Here is a 22787-nt window from a genome sequence, read left to right as displayed (position 1 = left end):
GCATATTCACTCTCTCTTTTTTTAATGTATAGTAAGAAGTATAATGCGTCGCATGTTACATTTGCCCCTGATCTTTTATTGCAGAACACTGCCTATCTAACTACATTATTTATCTATCTATCCATCCATCTGTCTATCTTTCTATTCATAGATTTAACTGATTGTCTGTCGTTCTGTCTGTCTGTGCATCGATGTACAATGCATGTGTATGCGTATGTATGATATATCAGTTGTGTGTGTTTTAAGTGTAGGCCCGACTCACTTTCATGAATCTTCAGCTTAGGCGGTCCCCTTTCCCGAATATGCTCCATGACGCACTGCGGGACTGGCAGAGGCTTTTCCCGCGGGATCGACGGGAGGGGCAGCACCGGGTCGGCGAGCTTGGAGACTTTGAGCTGGAAATCGCCGATGCCGCTATCACTCTCGAACTCGACATCATCCGCCTCGACGTCGCTCTCGAGTTCTTCCTGGGAAGCCAGGTCTGCTGCGCCGTTTTGGAGGATTTGTGGAAGGGATCGGGGGGGGGGGGGGTGGATGGGGAGATTTGGGACAATAGGTGTAATATGGAGGAAGAATGTGTGAAAATGGAAGGAGTGACCATTTGAAGGGAGAGTGACTAAATCTATAGATTTGGAGGTAGGTGTAGTCAGAGAAATGCTCTAGATTTGAATATAATGCGGTTGATTGGTAACAAGGTAATGAACGACAACCCAAATGGAAGTGTCTCGAACAAACAAAAAATGTGGTAGGAGAAATGAATTCACGTGGGAAAAGAGAGACTGCATGCAATGTGTCGGATGAATGCGATTGACGGCAAAATCTTACAAAAAAAAATCTACTAAAAATTCCCGTGAAAACATTAAAAAGAACGGCAGGCAGTGCAATTATGAGCTACTTTCAGGTGCTTGCTTTTTGAAACTATTTTTCTTTTCTTGGAAGAAAAAGGAGGGTGTGGTTCGCAGTACATGACTTGTAGTGGATGCTAAACTTTGGAGGTGGACATTTCCCGGGATGATAAGACCGGTTGGTATGAAAAAAGTGGTACAATTGTGTTTCTCATGACACGGAAAAATGGACAGAGAGAAAGGCGGAAATTTGACTACTAATGAACGTTTATAGGAAATGTCGGATGAAGATGAATTGGTATTTCTGGTAACCATAGCAACTGAAATAGACATACCAGACGTGAGAGCAGACGGATGAGGCGACGTCGGCCTTCCCTTGATGTGGGAGTGGACCTGCCCATCGTAGGGCTCGACTACGTTGTCGACGAAGGTGTAGCCACCACCCACTCGTCTGGGTTTGATCACGTGGATGCTTCAGAATGGAGAAAGAGAGAGAAAATAATGATAGAATGTAAAGAAAACTGCAGCAAAAAGGTGCATTGCAGGTCCACCTGACATAAAAGCGATGTGAAGAACTGAGGGCGCCCTTTCCAACCTCCTCTCAGAGCCCTCTCTGATGCCAGGGGAATAAAATCAGCAAGAATGGGTTCTGAAGCTTGTTTTGGAGAACGAGACTGCGACTGCATTATTTTGTATTTTGAGAAGTTTTTGGGTGGGGATATTTCTTTTATCTTAATCTGACTGTTGCTAAGTACTCGAGCACAAAGAATTTCTGGAGAGGCGATCAGTAAAACGACTATTAGATAATCGTGTTATCATCATTATCATCATCATTATCATCATCATTATCATTATCACCCTCATCGGTATGACAATAATAATAACAGTAATTAGCATGCCGATGTAGAAGCAGTTTTTATGGGAATTAATGTTACTGTTACAATTATTGTATCATAATTGATTACGATGGTGATGATGATGGTGGTGGTGATGATGACGGTGATGATGATGATGAACAATATAATCCTTCCATTTTTTCCTCAACACCATCCTCAATTATATTGATATTTATTATCGCGATGACTACACATTTTATTCAAAACATGAAATCGATGTCAGTATTTCTGATCATATTGAACTAAAAGCCATAAAAGCGTGATATATTGTCATCTTTCTGAAGTAAAACAATACAACATGACTTTCGTTATTTCAAAGAAAGTCTATCCAAACTATCGCGTCGTGTGCACATTGCATTCTGCATCACTCCAGGAATGGCCTTGTGGAGATTGAAAGAGAATCCGAAAGGAGGCACCTGCTTTCTCAAGAGCCCGTATACGTCAGCTTTTCAGGACACACACTACCTGACCACGAGCACGAATTGATTTCGCTTGACTGGTACGTGCATGTCATTAAAACTAGATGAATGAGGTAAGATTGATTGCTGGAAAAAAAAAAGAAAAGAAAAATAAAAGAAATACAAAACTCACTGCGGTACACGGCTGCGCGAGCACCCGTCGCAGATGCGGCTCTCCGCTATGTGGGCGTGTTCTTCCGTCGGCGCCAAGCGCGCCTGAGCAATGTCCCCGGCGACGTCACTATCTTCTCCTTCCTGGTCAAGGTAGACGAACGGACCCTGTTTGTAACAACAAGAACAACGCTGTAACAGGCAATGTACCTTTCGTTGGTACATTCAGAAAAAAAAAATAATGACATATAATAATAAAGATTATAGTGGGTGCAGGGGAGGGTAGGTTGGATATGCAATAACCATAATGTTAACACTGTCGTTACTAGGGCACCAATCATCATAATTTTGTCATGCCGTGAACTGTTCATTACAATACATGACATGATGATCAAGATATGGACAATAAAGAATTTTCTATCCTTTTCTCTTTTTTTTTTCTACTCTTATTTCGTGATGCCGTGATGATCTGTGACATAAACTGCATACCCGTGTTATCATGAACATGGTAATGAATCCTGAGGCTTTATTCCTAGGAGGAAAATATCATGTTTGCTTAATAAATTGCAAGGAAATCGCAGAGATGGACGAAAGATTGCTGGATGGCTGTCATCTTTTCAATGTTCGTCATTGACAATGTAATGATCATAATTATGTTGTCCACGATGCAAACAGTAATATCGACAACAAACAGAACAAAATGCATGAACCCTCACGTACAAGCCTTATTATTTCTACAAGGAAGAACTAATATCAATGGCACCTTTAGAGTTTGATTATTCGTATCAAATAACGCCATATTGTGAACAGTTCGATGGGATTTTAAGTACCTGAGAGGTCATTTTAAACAATCTATGCGCCATTTAAGGGAAAATATAGGGAAATTAGGTTAGGAATCGAGTGGTAAAAAAAATAATAACAATACCGAGTATTCTCCCCGCTTGCTCATCCGCTCTAATTCGGCGGCGCATCCGTAGCAGAACTTTGGCGGAGGTTGGCTGTCGTCCCGCCTGACCGTGGGCGTCAGTTCCTTCGGATGAAGGTTGGCCGACCCGGTGAAGGGCAGGTACGTGCTCTGGTCGTACAGCGACGCCGGAGCGGCCGGGGCACCTGCCGCCACTTCCCATCGTTTGCGGAGGAGATGTGACGGGTAGCTGGCTGAGAGGTTGGCGAAGAGGCTGTCGTATATCCTATGGAGAATATAATGTAATAAAAAAAAGCTTTGTCAAAAACAATGTCATGCCATGCGTTTCGTTTTCTGTGTTTTGAATGTAGTATCTTGTTCAAGGTAGATTGTAGGAAGGCGGCTACTTTCTAAGATCGCCGAGTAAAGAGAAGGAAGTTTGGTTTAATCTCTTAGTTTTTTTTTTCTTAAATTTTACTTATGTAACTCAATATCTGGTACCTTTCCCAGATCTCTAGCTGACGGCGTCTCGACCAGTACTGTCTGTGGCGGATGTATTCCGTAAATACTCGGCAACAGTATCGATCGGACCGATCGGTCTTGATCGCTGGTAACGTAACGTCGTCTGTCGGCTGCTCATCATTCATAGCAAATAATGCCGTTAACTTGCGCAGTGGTTTATGATCGGTGCGGGTCAACCGATAAATTGGATGAATTAATTTGATGCACTAATTATTCAGCGCGATTAGAGATTTGGACAGCATATACACGGTCATATGCTCAAGTCGGGTGAAAGTAGTCAAACCAAGTATGTCAGGGTTATTTTAGATCAGTGCGAAAATCACACACTGTGGTTTCCAGAGAGATCTTTAAAATTCACAAGATAGTAATTATTTCGAATCACACGGCGCTAAATCTCACACAAATTCCAATCAGGTATAACGTCAACGTCAAGAATGTTTCCATCCTGCGTCACCTAGCGGTCACGAAATTCTCCACGTCTGTTTTTCCCGCTTCTTTCCCGAAATCTGCCGTTTTTCTCTCTCCTCTCTAAAGCGCTATGTATATAGCGGTGTGAATAGAGTCGCAGTCGTGCATCGATTATTTTCCCTCCGTTGCTACCCGGAGGCGGGAACAAGTGGTTTTTCACCTGCTCCCTGCCACCAATAAATTGATTCCATTGCACCAAATAGCGTGAATTATTAACTCCCTTTAGTACTCAAACTAATCAGGTTCAGAGAGTTTTTTTGTTGTATGTGTGTGGGGTATTTTTTTACTTAATTTTTGGGAGAATCACGCCATGTCATTTTCAGAGCTCTTCCAAATTCAATGGTTTCCTCTCACTGTTAGAAATACAATAATATTAATAGTTGCAATGCTTTTTTTTCTGTTTTGCTCTTTTCTAAGAGTGCGTAATGCTAAGAGGAAGTGCATTATAATAGCAGTTAACAATTCTTCTTCGCGAGATCGATTTTCGCAAATGAATATCCTAAATCTACAGGTGACATTTCAATTTCAGAAAGTCGCTCGATCATCATTTAAGTCTGTTGAAATTACTACTTTCTGCATATTTCATCTCCATCCCTTCGCGTGGCGAATAAAGCATCTTTTATAGCAAGAAAAGTTAAATGCTCCTATGGGAAGCCCTTTCGAGTTTCACCAAAATATACCTTTAAAAATCAAATCATTCTACCTATGACAGGACCCACCAGATTTCCGTCAGGAATGGTTTAAAGTTGCTTCATGCTTACGACATTACTCCTTTCATGTTTGAAAGCACGACTATTCGGTTCTTTGGTAATGAACTCTTCGGATTTTGAAACAGCGCTCCTCAAAGGGTTTAAATCAGGGCTACATTCTTGAGTGGACTTTTTTGTATAGACGACTTATGCGAATGTGTACCTCGAAAGATGCCCCCCCCCCCAAAAAAAAAAAAAAAAAAAAGAGAGAAGAAATTAAATGTAACAACATGCCGTTTTGTAATATTCTTGTTTCATGTTAACGGACTTTCTACCGATTCTGTGTTTTTGATTGTCTATTAATGAAAGCCAACACAGCAATGGAGTTGTAATGAAATGGAATAGAAATCATAGATTTCACTAAAACCTAGCATGATTTATAATTTGTCCTTAAAATGGCGGGCAGTGCGAACAAGAAAACCAGGTCACGTTCATGGACGTGCAGACGACATCATGTTTATTTTAGGTGGGAAAAAGTCCTGGCGAGGTACAACGTCATGTTTCAAAACACACGTTGTAATGTTTGTTGCTAGGAGCTGGATATCGTGCCCAACTTTTAATTTGTGCTTAACAGTTGTTTATACGACCGTGTAAACTTTAAGGTGTACGGTTTCATTCAAATGATACGCATGTTTATGCCAGAGGAGAGGTTTGTATAAGGACCAGTATCTTGAGTCGATGGGTTGTTTAGTTTAGTAAGGCAAAATGCGGAAGGGAAAGACAAGAAAATGCACGAACGCACACAAACTTCTTTCGCTATCTTTGAAATCAAGATCAAGTATTGACATATTATGAAAAGACAAAAGGGGCTTTTTGAAATGTCATTATCCGTTATCCCTTTACCCGGTTAAACTAACAGTGACTAACCGTGAGAGATTTTACCAAGTGCCTAATCTACTGGCAAGTTTGCGACCTCGTTGACCGTTTCTGCTCAGTTTGCCCATTGTAAACTAATTTCTTATCACATATTACAGTAATGTCTAGGTTAAATATCATACGCGATTGAAATGACAGACACTTTTAAAAAGACAGATTAAATTCATATGATATATATACATGCATATTAAATGGTCTACGGAATACTAGGTATGGGTCATAATGCAATTACGTGACAAATGCAGCAGGGATCGAAATGGTTATATTGCCTTCCACCTATGCCTGCATTGACACTCAGTTGATATAATTCTAATTGATTAATAATGATTGATTAATAAATTCTTTTAATTTGATTGGCTGCCGACGCAGTTGTATTCGGTGTACCGGTATAGATCATATAATACTGAAACCAATATTGCCTTGCCTATCGTTGTAATGTAACTTTTAGAAAGGCAATATCTGTCTAGATACTAAACGCATTTATATTATGATATTATACAATATATAATATCTTCCGTTCTGTATTGTATATTTCATAATGATTACATAATTATAAAGATACTCCAACTTTCTCTTTTGCCTGGATTTATAAAGCTAAAATGCTGAAAAGTAAAAGCAACCCTTAAAGGTACTAGCCCACATTTGCAAACCCACGAAAATCAAAACTGCATAAAACAGGTCCAATATGACTTCAAGTACAAGTTATAACAGTAACATACCTCACCTGTCGCTTTTTGTCTATACCATTCGATAAAAGAGAGAAAATCATCGTTTTAAAATCAATTTTCAAACCGGGTCAACCCGACCCAAAATCGAATTACGAACGCGGGCTATAGCGAGCGTTATACGCATGCATACGGATTACGGTGCATTTTCATTTATTTTTATGAAAGTAATGGACTAATTGGAACGAAATTTTGCACAGGTGTTACTGCAATCATACCCAAACTCCATGCTAACTATGAGACCAATTGCTGCAGGTTTACAAATGTGGGCTAATACCTTTAAGATGAATGTACTCACCTGTCTATGGGAGGAAGATGAGCTTTTTTTAATCACTGCTCCCAAAGGTAAACTGTAAGCTAAAATGCTAAAAGTAAAAGTAACCCTTGAGATAGATTGCATGCACTCACCTGTCTATGGGAGGAAGATGAGCTTGTCTGGCTGCAGCTTTGTTCTCCTGTGGCAGATAAATAAATACAACAACAAAAAATCACTAAATCATTGCATTCATTGTAACATGTGCTATATTAGCAGTGATACATGGAATGCGTTATCGAGTGCGAAAGAGAGATAAATGCTGAAAGAAACAGCAAAAAAGTATAAACACGCAATTGTGATCGAATTCACGATCGGCAGAAAAAAAAAAGAAAAAAAAGAAAAAAAAAACTTGTCTGAAATTTTTTTTAGCCACCTGGAAGGGAAAAACTCTTTTGAAATTTCATGAATTTAGAAATGTAAAGGTTGTGTTTGACAATGTTTGAACATTTAGATTTTATCAGTATATCGGCACCTAGTTGATTGATTGATTGATTAAAAGGTCTTTATTCAAATAAAATCTGAGTCGGCGACTAAAAGTCGAATTACACAGATATACAGAGATTATACAGCAAAACAGATGAAATAATAACATAATCATAATACATAAAAACAGTAGTTGTAACACAAATACTGAACAGCTACACAATGTTGTGAGAGAGAGAAAAAAAAAACGACATTTCCTCCGCAGATACATAGGTTATTAAAAGAAACTGATTTTCGATTCGGGTTCTTGTCGCAAAATGATAACATACCAATAAACTTACCACATAAAATGTGTTCAAGACAGGAAACTTAAATTCATAAAAGGATAGAGTTGGAACCTGCACTGTTCCTCCGTACGCCATGTTTTCGATTATGTGTCCAAAGTCATGTAGAACAGTTTGTAGACTCAACAAAGTCAAGCTACTACCCTAATATAACAAAGTTAATACCTCTTCAGTGAAAAACACTTTCTCCTTTGTGCGGAGTGTATCAACTTGTGACAGACATAGAGACAAAGAGAGTTACAGAGGGAGAGAGACCGAATGTAAACACTGCATAATAGGATTTTACAAACATTTAGGCAGAGAATGAAGTCGGATGTGGACCGACTTTATCCCCCGATACATCAATGCTTTTAGCGCCACCATGCTGTTTGTTCGTGTATGGAATCGAGACGCGCCGTTGGTTGAAAGGTGCAACGGAGTTGAGTTACTGCAAGTCAAATGCGCGTGAGCAGACGATCGTATTGTTTCACCTGATGTCGTGCCTCTGACGTCATAATCATGCACTCATACATTCTTTTCCCTCAATATCGATTAGCGCTCAACGGTATACTTCTTGCAAAGTAGCAGTATAAGGGAATCTGATACATAATTGGACAATTACTGCGTAGCTTTGTATGGAAAGGAAAAAGTGGATTTAATTCACTTTTACTAATCTGCTTGTTTGAGCATTTTGTTGTTTGTGTGCTTGCTTGCTTGCTTTTATTTCTTATACAAGTTGGCCAATCTTGTGTCTCAGTTCTGTCACGTCTGTTTCTATCAGTGGGGGCGCTGTGGCATAGTGGATATAATAAGACTTCCGACTCCCAATCGGAGGACGCGAGTTCGATTCCTGCCCAGTGCTTACGTCCTTGGACAAGATGTTTTTACCCACTACATGTATGTCCCTCTCAACCCAGGTGTATAAATGGGTACCTGGCAACGCTAGGGGAATAATAATGGCAGGACCCTCTGGTAGAACGATGGCAACACTGAAGAGGCTACCCTGGGTAAAGAAGACTGTAATGTACATCATCATAGACATGATGGAGCATTTCTGGATTGCAAGATATGGTAAATGATAACGGTAATAAACACATTTTATTTCGATGATGATCCCTCGACACATTGCTAAAATGTGGTCAAATACCCCACAGGTCAGTGATGTGACGGTAGATATCATTTTATGTTCCAATGAAAGAAAAATTATTGAACAACGGAAGAGGACTGGAGTTTTCTTAATAATCACACTATAGTGATGTTCATATTTGATCAATGGATATGCCAAAAAAACACCATAAACACTGCCAAAGGGAAAAAATTATCAAATTTTATAACGTGGTTCGTGGAACCTAATATAAGGCCTACATTAAAACTTCACTCTATATATTTTTTGGTTTTTATTTTGTTTTACTTTTTGGTATGGTAAATATTCTAGCTTTGTTTTATTAATCATTTCAGGAGTAAGTGGGTTGTTTTTGTCGAACGTGACATGGTGATTGTGCATTATGGGGGAAAAGCAACCCATCATGAACAAGAAAAATATCATATCGCGGGAAGGTAAATCCGATCAAAAGTCAAGTGCTACTCCAATCGACCAGCGATCACAGAGTTTATATTAACATGACATCTTTTCTTAATGATTAATGAAATTTCTCTCTTTTTAATGGGGATACAGTATCCAGGTTAGGTCCGATCGTATCAGAAACGTAGCAATCATTGAGAGTTGTAAAGTGTATCAAAGTGCACCGTTTACTAGGATATTAATTTCAAACATGTCAAAGCGCCCTCCTAGACTAAAATGTAAAATGAACACCCGTCGACTTTCGGAAGTCGAATGACAACAAAAACGACGTGAGACAAAGCATGTGTTTCTTCTTTAACCCTTTTCTTGGCCTTTTCTTTCTTTAAACTGGTAAACCCGAAATACCACTCACACCTGTGATAACATATTCCGTCAATGAAATTGTTTATACGATATTCTAGACTATCACCGATGTTGCAAGCCCCATTCCTACCATCAAAAAGTTGAATACAATGTATTACAGTCGGAAACCACTGCTGCTTCAAGTATATTTCGTATATTTCAGTTAGAATTTAGTTTGATATAAACTTAAAAGGGATGGTACAGTTTTGGTTGAGATGAACCATTCAGATTTTAACTTTTTGCGAGATAGTTAGAAACTATACCTATGAAATATCAAGAGCATATAAATCTATTATACTTATTTGATCGAAATCGGTTCTAAAATGGCTGAGATATCATAAAGCAGATTAAAACAAAGTGGTCCTTATAAAAGGTGGGTCCCACCTCTTATTAGGACCTCCTTGTTTTTGGATGTCTCATCCATTTCAAAACCAATTTTCGTCAATAAACTTTGATTTTCTCTTAGAATCGTATGCTCTTTCGTATTTCAGAAGAGATTTCTCATTATCTCACAAAAAAATGGAAACCTGAAGCCCTATCTCAACCCAAAGTAGAGAATGATCTCTTTGTTGATATTATATTATTTTGATGGAATGTTTATGATGTCTGTCTGCATTCACAACATAGTATTGCACGATTTTTAGAGGAAACTTGTTTGCGTGTTCTAAAGTACTTCTGGTCGTCTGATTCGGCCGTGCCTGTTAAAAATGTCTTCTTCTCTTTTTTTTTTCTTTAGATTTCCATTTTACACAACCTGTCCTTGATTGCTCATGTTATCTCACAGGTTTTTCTGGGGAAAAAATATCTAGTAGATATATCCATTTTAAAAGATTTTGACAGACTGTTTAAAGACTTTGGATGTTATTAAATTCTCTCCTTCTTTCTCTCATTTGTTCTTAGACAGCTACAATGTCCGTAAGGATTAACAGTGGCAATATTTCACACACAACCCGGGGGAGAGGAGATACGCATGGAATAATGGCCTATTGTCGTCATAACAAGCAAGATATTACTCGACATGTGTATCAGAATAGAACGATAGGGCGTAATCGATCGGTGACGTGTTTCCCTATTGAGGGGTCACTACAGAAAGTGACCATAGTCACGCGCGGCGCGGCCAGAGCAGGCAGCCACGAGGCGAGAAAAGGATCACCACTCCCGTTGTCCGGGGCAACCTCACACGCTATATCGACCCGCCCTCCCCACTCAAAAGACCGGCAACGTGCTCAGGCATACCACGACTAGGAGCCGCGGACAGAACGACCGCTCTCTTGGGGGAGTTTGCTTGACCTACGGATTACAGCCCGAATGCCAACAATCTGAGTCAAAAAGAAACATTCCGCAGTACACTTGTCACCAAATCGTCATGCATATAAAACTAGGCTCTCAATTCACAGTAGTGTTATTTGTTCTTTTTTTTTTAAGAACGCGCGTTCTTACACTTGTCGTATATATATACCATAAATTATGATAGTAATTCACTGATACACTTACAGCTTTCGAGTTGTTTTGGGGTGTTAGGACGAGGATTATACGTTCATACGGCTTCCTATAGAATCTTGATAACTTGTCAAGAATAGTTTGGTGAGGACAAGGCAAAATCGACGCACTCAGAGATGGAAATGCCATACATTACCCAGTTTCCTATGTTCACGGTTTAGTCTCAGCACTACTGTAATTTTTAGAATAACCTTTATCTCCTATTATTTAGAGCGAAATGTGGCGTATCTCTTGTATTATGAATAAGTTCGTGAAATATGTTTCATATACACACATAATATATTTGCTTCAATCAACGTCATCCCCTTGGCACCATTATGCAGTGACACATTTTGTCTTGCGTTGTAATAGAACGCGTTTTGTGAGTTTTCACGATTTGTATATCATTAGCTATGAACAAGCAATTTGATATATTCTTGTATTGGTTTAGTGTGCTAATATCATTTTTTTTCATTATGTAGGCCTACATGTATGTATGTATGTATACATATATTATCTGTGTGTACGAGAGTGTTTGGGGTGTGGGTGTGTGGGTGTGTGGGGTGTTTATTTAGGTGTGTAGGTGCGTGTACATGTACTGTGCAACATAATGTTTCGGTATGAAAAATAACGCTATAAAGAACTACTTTTCTTAATGTTTTGTATCTTGTGTCATAATTTTGTCTCCAGTGTGTGACGTATAAATATGCATGTCGCTATACCACACACCTTGTAGGTCTGTGGTATATACATCAATATCTTCAGGTCACTGTCTTGATATATATGATTTTAAGAAGTGAATGAAACAATAATTATTTAAGAAAGTGGTGGATAGATTATGAAAATGAGCTCAGGGTTGTCGATTTTCCTGTTTTCTGCTTTGCTGTTGTCTCTATACCATCGCGCGTCACCGGACGGTGGTTCTTCTAAAACTAATCTGGCGTTGTCAAGGACTAAACATGATAAAACCCGTTCTGTGCAAGCAAGCCCTTATCTGAGTACACCGGTCATTAATGGTTGTCACCGATCTCAACTCAGATATCATTGACAAAAAGAGTATGGATCTTTTTAACAACTCTGACAATTGTCTGAATTCGGAACTCCTTTGCTTTATATTTTTTCGGGTTTTTCTTTGATTTGCGGCCCTTATGTCAGATTGAATTCTTAACAAAATGTACATTTAAATTAATGATTCTTTCGTCCAGCTGATATTACTGCAACTGACTTACAAATTGCCCTTCATCGACACAAATACACACCGACAATTCAGGGGATTTTTCCGTAAAAATTGATAAAAACCATCATTCATGAGGACAATCCGTCAATCAGTTGTAAAATGTAAACTAAATGCTTCACCACCCATGCAGTAGCAACAGTCAAATAAATCTTCAGTCATCCATAACCTACATTTTCCAAATTCCCACCATCCCATTACATGTTAAACGAAAAATCCACTTAACAGCGGGACTGACTTTAAAAAATGAACACAATGTACGTGATCATTTGTTTGTTCGTTTGGCAGACGAAAAGAACGCTATCGAAATTTTTAAAGGTGGGAATCTATAGCTTTAAAATTTCGTAACATTCTCTCTTTTTTTTTTTAACGCCGTCATGCACCGCCATTCGTTTTCTATACCTTTTTTTCCCTCTGTTTATCAAAACCAGCTCGTGCAAGGGGCAGAATCGAGCTATTATGATGTATAATGGGATGTGGATAGCATGGTCGCCGTGAAATGCAAACACGCCCGCAACAATCTATCGTAGCGGAATCACCCGCTTCTTGTCATTTTTATGAAGACGGCTTGTGTATTTTGAGAAGTTAGTCGGAGCAATTTTGTGCCCATTTGAGACGGTCTTTCAGTAAATAGTTAATAATTCATTTATTGAGTGACACAAGACGTCCGACACACGCATCTTTCTTCCCCTTCCGTTTTGGCCTATAACTGCTTAGAATATACGTTGCCTCACAGAAAAGATGAACTTCCATTAGTATATTTGATGACACAAAAGAGACGGAGAAACAAAAAAAAAAAAGCTGCTTCATATGTTTTGTTCCCACCGAATGCTGTGCCCGTAAACGTTGGATCTCACCAAGCAATTTCTTGACACACAATGCATACATTAATTACAAATGCTTGTGTATGTTTTGTTTTAATATACAAATTGTAGATCATGGTAGATGGCTAATGAAAGGGCACATAAAAATGTAAATAATCATACATAAGCACATTCACATTGGGGTGTTTACAGCAATAATGACAATGATATAGTTGTTATGGTTTTATTTTATTTACCCAGGGTATATCCTCTTCAGTTTTAGAACTGTCTTTCCAGAATGTCCTGCCTTTATTACTACCAAAGAATTGGGTGAAGGCATATCTTGTCTCAGGACGTAAACTCTTTGCGGGATTAGAACTCGGGACCTCCGTTTGAGTGCTAAGAGTCTTGTCCACATAACCACATGTGATCACAATGGTAGGCTGTGTGACTGAGTATGAGGAGTTTCTTTATGGGTGCAGAATTACGAGAAGAGTCTCAGAGAATCCGAAGGATGCAACAAAATAATTCTGAAAACAAGCTGTTTCACACTCCTCCATTAATTATTTCCTACAAGTTCTTAGTTTTGCTTAGGAAAGATTATGATAGTCCTCCAAAAATACCATTTAAAATTATGCATTTCTATTACATTATGGTCAGCGGAAAATATTTTCCACCAGCAGTGCCGTTCAGTCTATTTGATAAGCCGTTGTCCGCTGTCAATGCTTTGACAGTTATTTGTTTGGCTCTACCATTGAAGGAGATGAATAAGTAAGCGGAAATCAATCAAGTATCGATCCGAATCAGAGTCGGCAGCAATGCAACTAACTCTTCAGGCTGACCATGCAGGCGAAATCTCGGACAATGCAAGTCGACTGACATTAAATTTACACCCATCAAGACAGGTTGCTTTAAACAGTTTAAACAGTTTCCACTGAAAACTGAAAGTGTATTTCGTTCTTCTCACGTCGAAGATTACATAACTACAATCTATTATATTCAAGAAAACTGTGTTCCTTATCATGTAATTTGCTTGCTTGTTAGTTAGATTGTTATTTTCTTTCCTGTTCTCATGTTTTGTAAATGTATTTTTCTTGAAGCGCCATGAGCACCGAAAGGTGGACCCGTGCGCTATACAAATAGCCAATATTCAACCAAGATCTGCTCTCAAAGATCGGAATCTATACTTGTGGAAATGTGGAATGAGTTACGTCCTTTTCAGATCCACACTTAATTCTATGGAGAGAATCTAAGCTGTGGAGTGCATCGTAAACCAAACAGAGTTAATGCCTTTTACCATGAAAACATTCATAAAACTCAAGTCATTTCAGTCTTTGTCCTTTTTTTTTTTGCCATAGAAAAAATTAGAATGATGTATAATTCGTAGATGGGAGTGATACATTGGCATATCTCCTTCGACATTGTATACACTGTAAACAGGTATAATGTCTTCGGAAATTAGAAATACCTTTACAAGTGTACCTCATTATTTTCACACCAAAATGCATGTCTGTAAAGTTGACATTTTGTGGCGTTGAACCCATGTGCTGTAACTTTTTATATTCTGCCTTGAATATGTCTATAGGTTCAAATGGATGCAGATAAGGATGACGCCGTAATCGATAAAAGAAAATGATTTGACAACCAAAAGATCTTGTGAATTTCTAACTTGTAATAGTACAATGCAATTGTGAAAGACTTAAGGGCGTGTCAACTATAAGCGCCCCCCCCCCCCTAAAAAAAAAAAAAAAAAAATGGTCGTTCCCATTGGCCATTTGAGCTTTTGGATCTTTACGTCACGCCCTTTGTGCTTAGCAAAATGTCCACAGGGGACCAATGAAGTATAAGTTGCCATCAAAACAAAAAAACAAACAAACATCGAAACTTTCATTGTTTAATGTATTTCGTTGGCCTTATTATAGTCATTATGTGCTCCGTCGATCGTCACGATTCATGTAACATGTTTGCTTGTTGATTTGTTTTTTTGAGGAATTTTCCTAATGTATGTCAGTAGTTGCGGTTATGCGATGGTTTTCAAATCCAGATAATTCGATCGTCTTCTAGAGGTCTAAACGAAATTACATCCATTTGCACGTGTGAGATGATTTTAACTTGTGTTCAACAGTCATACAAGTTTTGAAAAGATTGCAATATACACAAAGGCATGTGGCTTGCGGTTATTGATAAACAACGCCCTTCTGTGACGGCCACGAAGACAAAGCCTTAATGAACATATATAAATCGATACAGAGTCTCGCATTTCATTATTCCTTTGCGAGGCAAGACGTTTTGAGCTGCTCTTCTGTAAAGGTGACTTTTTCTGGCTTTTAACTCATGTCCGTGATCGGACGAAGATATGGATGATGCAGAGATTGATTAAAGAAAGTGATTGGGCTTTCTAAAGATTTAATTAAATTTCTACCATGGAAATTATAAGTTTAGAAGGTTACCTCCTCCCCCCCCCCCCCCCCACGCTCTTTCCTTCCCCACAATCCGCATCATTCCCACTGGGACTTCTGGATCCCACAGTCACGACCTCTGTGCTCAGCAAAATATCCACAGGGGACCAATGAGGTATGGGTTGCCGTTCCAAACCAAAGAAAACGTCGAAACCTTCATTGTTTTAATCTATATTTCATTGGCCTGAGACATTACACTTCGTCGATCGTGACGATCTAGATAACACAAGTGTTTGCTTGTTTATTTGTTTGTTGTGTTTTTGGGAGGATGCATGCCAGTAGTTGCGGTTGTGCGATGGTTTGAAATCCAGATAATTCGATCGTTGTTTGGAGGTCCTACGAAAATACATCTATTTGCGCTTGTGAAATGACTTCAGCTTGCATTCAACATTCATACAAGTATTGAAAAGACTGCAATATACACAAAGACATGTGGCTTGCGGTTATTGATCAATAACGCCCTATTGTCACGGCCACGAAGATAAAGCCTTTATGAACATGAATCGATACACAGTCTTGCATTTTCATCATTCCTTGCAGAGGCTATTTAAAGACGTTCTGAGTTGAGCTAAGTATGTATACTGTATGATTGTGCTATGGCTACCCAGTACGCAAAGCTCGAATTTCATTGTGCGATTATGAGTGGCGAGATCGATACTCTCGATCACATCACGGACGAGGACGAACAATCAAAAAACGTCTGCTTTATGATAGAGGCGTCTTTCGACTGCATTAATGTGACGATATCGATCGGCGCGCAATTTGGAGTTGCTTAAAGGAAGTGATTTTACAGGTGAATAATATGGTATTCAAGGGAGGAAAGAATAGATGGAACCTAAGATACAAGAAAAATAAGATAGTCTAGAACGATAGGAAGTAACGAAGAGATTGTATTACTAGGAAGACGTTTACGTTTGCGGTTGATCATTATCTTCTATATTAGAGTTTCCATTCTTACTGCATTGGAATTTATCCTTCGATTTGCCTTCCATGCTATATCATTATACAACATTAACTTCATGCAGAAAATAACCGCATGTTTGTTCTGAAAAAACACAGCTGAAAAGTTTGGAAATAAGTATAGTTGCCTCATGTAATACACTGTGTTGTGAGCTGTACTTTGTTTTGTATACAAAATAAACCAAAAAAGTCCATCGAAGTGAAATCACATTAATGAATTTCGTAGCGTGTTTCTACTGTGCAGCTAAAAAGCTTCTCTCCGCTGGCGTAAATTGAGACACAATACATAACGAACTTATAGGGTACGATGACAAGACAGTTACGGAGTAGATGTTTAAACAAAAGGCAGCACTTCTGAATTACTGCTCGTCATGTATTCATCTTAAAGCGAAAATAGCCCCAGATATCTAGCGGCACACGCACTTATATACACCTGTCTTTTGTCTGTGTTGTTGTCACGGCGAAACGGAGTGACCAAAACGGAGATTTCAGCAGCGTTTCAGGGTACGAACGGCTTACCCCTTTTTAAAAGCAAATGCAAAGAACTGGAAAAAAAAAAGAAGGAGAGAAAAACACATCCGCGCTCAAACGAAACAAAGGCGGCTGTTTGGATACAAAGCGTCTGGAGTTTCTAAGCAGATCGGACCCTCGATGAATGTGGAATTAGAAATAGTACAAGAAGGCTTTAGATGGAAAAGAAGATTGAAGAGAAAGAAATGCAAGACCGTTCAACAGTGAGAACTCTTCAAGCAGATTTACCTTCTCTTGCTATCCATTTCTATCCAAAGAGCACACATTTTTGTAATCCGTTTTTTTTTTCGTTTCCTTTTGTAGTTTCAACATCCTCTTCAAGTGGATATAATATTATGTAAGATGAGTTTCAACTTTATTTTTCATAACAAACTGACAAACGTTGGCATAGAATGTTGTCTATCTTTCCTTTTTTTCTTTCTCAAGAGACGTAAATGAAGGTTCCATCTCTTTTAGCCTGTGGAAATATTGTCTACTCGAACACACAGTATAAAGAATGATGAAACTTTTCATGCTTTCTGTAGCTCTTGTTCCTTGAACGTTCGTTGCTAAAGTGTGCCATATTTTAATATCATGTCCTCTTGAATAACTTGATTTCGAAGAACCTAATCACTTATAATAATTATATCCTATCAAACAACCAAGCGCTCTTCTCCAAACATTTTGAACTGTAATGGGTATGAATAATTTATTAGCATGGGGTCCAGTAGGTTAAGTCAAATATTTTAAAGCGTTTAATACATTGATTTGCATCCACTAAATTAATCATCTCCTTAATATTATCATGGATATGCCTCACTCGACAGATTAAAGGAAATGTTGATATCTATTGGACCATAATTATATCCATCCATCTGTTTATTCATCCATTTATCTTACATGTCTTATGTCTTATGTCTTATGTGTTGCAAAAAAAAAGTTGCAAATATTATTGCAACTCCCCAAAATCAATCGCAATCGATTGCAACTCGACTTTCTTGCAACACTAATTAACAGCATTAATCTATATCAATATGCGTTCTTTTAATTGTAGCAGAAAGATAGAAAGAGAGAGGGGGAGAGACAGACAGACAGACAGACAGACAGAGAGACAAACAGAAAAAGACAGAGATATGCGAGGAGGAGATATATAGACAGTGATAGAGTGGTATATAGTCATCGATCGATATTATTGCCCCAATAGATAGAAATAATGCACACGCCATCATACTTCGTGATTTATCATTATTGATTCATCGCTCCCTGGGAGTGCGCCATGTGTTCTGCAGCGAGAGATATGAACAACAGGGGGATTCCTTTCAGCCATTAAACAAGATTCTTATTTCATTATTTTGGCCTCAATAATCAATGACAATGTTCTTCGCGCATCACCTGCGATGAATGCGGGATGTTTTCGTTCGTTGTCAAGCTCGACGCGGTAAATTTATGCATAGACCATTGAACTAGAAAAACGAGATAGATTGAAAGAAAGTGAGAGGAAGATAAAGAGATAGATAGATAGAGAGAGATAGATAGAGATAGATAAAGAGAGTAGAAAGAGAGGGGGAGTAAGAAAGAGAGAGTATGCAAGACAGAGGTGACATTGGAGATGCCGACGAGATGTGGGCAATGGTGAGCGCTTTAACCCGTAACCTGGTAACGGACAGACTGATTTTGCTACAACACGCATTTCTCATTGACACCTGCCCAAGCATACTCGGGACTCGTTCTCAACGGGTTAACTTTTAAAAAGGAATTGATTGATGCGATTGATGTATATAATACAATCCCACTTTCATCGTGGCTATAGATTGAAGAGAGCGATGATAATTCATATTAACAAATGATTAAAGTCATTGAGCCATCGTTTTGTGTAGTACTTTTCGTTGCTCGTTAACTTTACTATCGACAGCACACAGCGTGAACATCCTTTGAGCAAGTTGACGGCAGGGAATGTAACTTACATCAATAATTTTGGGGGTTGGGTGATGTTTTATGCTTTCAAGCCATGTGCCTGGTAAACATAACCCTATATCCACAGGCTCACCATTTAAAAGTATATCCCAATTCAGGGCCATGCTGTGTGATGATGATATCATGCACAGTATAGTGTCTCTGTCAGCTGGCGTGTGAACGTTCAGGGAAAATATTTTCTTACCGCTTTAGTGGTATAGTCGTGATAGCTCAAAGCGTGTTCAATTTCAAAATATGGGCGTGTCCCATTGCGCGAGGGTTAGAAAGGTTATCTCCTCGAAAAAGATTCCACACAATTGTCATGGGATACGTAGATCGAGTCTCATTCACGTGTAACGTGTCATTTTCTTCCCATAGGAACAATGGGTGTAGCGTTGATGCTCATAATATGTAATTTTGGAATATACAAGTGGCAGTCCTGTTGCAAAAGGCTTGAGGTCTCTAATTTTTTAATTCCACGCAGCTACATTGCCTTTGTAACACTTTTAGTAACAAGCGAAAGAAAAAATAATCTATGTGGTAAGGCTCAGACGAGAAAAGTCACTTCGGACAAAGTTGTCGGACCAAATTCTTCACATCTCGAAATATCAAGTAATATTTCTCAAGAGTGTAATCCAAATTACTGGTGTACATGTTTGCATTGTTTACCAATCAACTTCATCGTCTTTCAGCTCCTTTCATATTACTCTGCTATATGCTACTTGACAGGACTTACTAAAAATATGAGACTTTGCGTATGGAGAGCGTAATTTAGAAAACAAATCTAATTAGTTTGATGTTTACCCTCATGTTTTATCATCACTAGTTCTAATCTGATCTGATCTAATCTCATCTCATCATAGCGAGTCTAATCGGATATTATTCTGGCATGAGTGACGTTTACGGTATTTTACATAGTCACCATCAGGTATACTGCTCTGCCAATGCTTATACTTCAGTACAGTACTTCAATATAATTTCTCGAAGAGACGCCTTTCTTTTCTTCTCTCTCTCTCTCTCTCTCTTTGCTATATGATGCTGTGAATTCATCTACTATAGTAATACATTCAGCGTAGGAATTACATATCCAAAAAAGAAAACATTCATTTACTAGATTGTGGTTGCAGTCGATAACGCTCATAATTGTCGGTGAATATCCTCACAATAATGAATATCCTCACAATAATTTGGACAATCCGAGGTTTTCTTTCAATATTAAAGGTAACGGAAACCTTACTTCACTGATCGTGTTTTACTGCTGTTGACCATCGATAATTGTGTTTGCATAATCCATTTACCGATACATATCCATTTCAAATGCCAGATGGCATCTGCACATACACTTTGTTTACATTAATTTCGTATCGAACGAAATTAAATCTTTGATGACAGTTCCCATCCGTAATTTTTAATTGATGGGACATTATTATCTATATTGTTAGTCGCATCTATCATGTGGAGCCGATTTTCCCAACATGTGTCATTTCATTTTATGTGCAATTTTTTTTTTTGTCTCATATCCTCCGATGTTATGCTCATTTTGACATTCTCCCCCATGTAGAGCATTTTTTTCTCTCTCTCTTTATAACTACCGGACACAAAATACAGAAAAGCCTTTTTGCGCAAACCCCGTAGTTTATGTGTCTTGCAATTAAACAATCTTAGCTATCATTAATTTTCTCCTCGCAACCTTGAGAGAAGATTTGGAGTTGAATGGGTAATTACGGCAAATTAGTCACCGATAAATTAGGGTATCGTCTGTTATTATCTAAGTAATTTGTGTGCTTCGAGTTGAAGTCAGAGATGTAAATCAAAACTCTAGGTAACGTTCTACTGCTAATTGGTGCGACAATAAGCTCGTGTATGTGAGGTAAATTAGGAACGTAACGGCTATATAACGCTGTATTAAAGGGTGCAACGTTGTAACATACAATGTATTCGATGGACTGGCCAAAAGATCGTACTGCTCGACCAAAGCCTTGTTTTGTAATGTTCGTTAATAGCATGTGTGTAGATAGTAGTGGTCATCTTTTCTTCAGATTTTCTATACAATGCACAAAACATGAGATGCAGACTGATTCTACACACTATTAGAATTATAAACCTACTGAAACAATTTTGGTTGATTGTACTCCTTGGATAATCTTGGATAAGTGAGAACAATTTCCTTTAAAAAAAATGTTTATAGCTAATGCAGAAAGAGCGGTAGATCTAATGCTTAAATGCTTTTATGACAGATTCTTAATATGAGCAGTTACCATTGTTTGATTTGAAAGACATCATAAACACATGCAGCATGTAGGGTTTACCCTGGAAAAACGTAACAAACTCGTGAAGAAATCGAAACATTGATCAAGTTTATGTTACGATTATCAGTAATAACTTCTCGCTTATAAATTCTATAATCTTGGATGGATGAATATATACGCTGTGTTGTCAGCACTTTCTGAAGCTTGATAAAAATAAAAGGATGTCAGAGGTTTAACTAGCAATGATCTTACTATTTCCTTTTTTATCTGTCATTTAAAGCAAAAAGCGCAAATGGACATTGAGGAATGAGGGATTGACAACGCAGTCCAGTTGAAGTGAGTGACATGAATTTCTCTTATATTTGATCAATGTGTGTTTGCATGATTATTTAGGATAAGAAAGTTACCTTGCTTGTTCCTGGAAAAGTTTCACTTCTTGTCCGAGCTTCTCGTCTCTTCCTCTGGGTGACGAGGTATCCACTGGGGAGGGAGATTACTGGACCAGTTCTCGTGTAGTCGGGTTTGGCTGGTAGTGGGGCATTTGGTAGCCGCCATTCCTCGGGATTCTGGGGCCAGTGGCCCTTGGCTAGTCGGGCTCTCGCTCTGGCTAGAGCTTTCTGATAGGTGTTGTCCAGCCACGAGGCTTTGATGCGAGATGTCGCAATGTAGACGGATTTCTTCGGCACTGGAATGGTTAGATTTTGGGCACTCACCGCGTCGTCCCCAAAAGATATGACGAGTTGGTCTTGTTCCGAGGTGGAACCGTCGATCCCCTCGTCATCGTCTTCTTCGTCGGCGACGCCGTCGCGGTTATCTGCCCTCAGATCGCCGATTAAGGTTGGTCCGGCCTCCTGTCTGGTGTTGGGCTTGGCGACGCTCTTTGCCGTGTTCGAAGTCAGGGAGGTGATCTCCGAGCCGGCAGCGATCGCGTCCACGGCTATGCTGTCGTCGGCCGAAAAGCCGCTGTCGCTGCCGAAGCTCTGCTTGGGAAACACTCCGGAGGGAGCCAGTAGTGACTGCAGCAGCGCCATGATTTCCCCAGGCGAGGAAAAATAAAACGTGCGACAAACTTTAAATGTTAAAGTGCTACATTACACGTTCGCGATCTTCCCCAACGACGTGAGTGAGTAAAACCTTGAAAACAAAACACGAGACTGGTTATTAAAGAAAGCAAAGACACCCATGTCTCATGTTGGAGAATCGCTTGCATTAATGAGCCCCACGCATCTTTGTAGACGAGCCGCCGTCCTATGGTTGTTGTTTATCCCCATGGAAGTTTACGACAATACCCCTTTACAGCTTGGAAGCCGATTGTCACACTCGGGCAAATTCCTTTTGTAGCTCTACTATTTGGGCTGTTATCACTGATCTTTGCTCGAGTCGCCCCGTGGCGGCGGAGTCCACAGCGAGTGACTAGACTGGTAGCCGTTCATGTCTTCGAAAAGCTGGACCGGCTAGAAACTCGTCGAATCAGGACAGCTCTGAATTTGGCTCATGGATTGTAGAGTGCTGTTTTTGAGTGTTGCGTTGTTCGTGCATGCGTTATAATACATGATTCTATCGTTGTATTATATAAATTGCGAAAGTAAGAGAGACCGTC

General features: G+C 39.1%; 2 protein-coding genes across 2 annotated transcripts in view; both read right to left on the bottom strand.

Moving 5' to 3' along the window:
- Window positions 1-3389, bottom strand: part of LOC140239819 (uncharacterized) — a 36722-nt gene extending 33333 nt beyond the window's left edge. Inside the window, exons 1-4 of the mRNA XM_072319639.1 lie at window positions 3236-3389; window positions 2333-2478; window positions 1181-1317; window positions 263-481 (exon numbers count right to left, since the gene is read on the bottom strand). Of these exons, the coding sequence (XP_072175740.1) occupies window positions 263-481; window positions 1181-1317; window positions 2333-2478; window positions 3236-3259 (526 nt within the window). The 5' untranslated portion in view covers window positions 3260-3389. The remainder of the gene's footprint in view (window positions 1-262; window positions 482-1180; window positions 1318-2332; window positions 2479-3235) is intronic.
- Window positions 3390-10746: 7357 nt separating this feature from the next.
- LOC140239818 (uncharacterized) lies at window positions 10747-22272 on the bottom strand. Its single transcript, XM_072319638.1, has 2 exons — window positions 21595-22272; window positions 10747-10830 (listed from the first exon to the last, which is right to left on the bottom strand). The coding sequence occupies exons 1-2, from the start codon at window positions 22216-22218 to the stop codon at window positions 10747-10749; spliced, it is 708 nt and encodes a 235-aa protein (XP_072175739.1). The 5' UTR covers window positions 22219-22272.
- Window positions 22273-22787: the final 515 nt, after the last annotated feature.

The sequence above is a fragment of the Diadema setosum genome, chromosome 16 (assembly GCF_964275005.1).
Source record: "Diadema setosum chromosome 16, eeDiaSeto1, whole genome shotgun sequence".
Lineage (NCBI taxonomy): Eukaryota > Metazoa > Echinodermata > Echinoidea > Diadematoida > Diadematidae > Diadema > Diadema setosum.
Note: the sequence above shows the minus strand (reverse complement) of the source record. Positions and strands in the feature narration are given on the sequence as shown.

What these genes read in the sequence shown, in the direction of transcription:
- LOC140239818 (XM_072319638.1), bottom strand. Translation starts at nt 22,218, where the DNA reads ATGGCGCTGCTGCAGTCACTACTGGCTCCCTCCGGAGTGTTTCCCAAG. An exon ending in CTTTTCCAGGAACAAGCAAG is followed by an intron (nt 10,831 to 21,594) that starts GTAACTTTCTTA and finishes TGTAATCCGTAG; the next exon opens with GTCAAGCAAACTCCCCCAAG.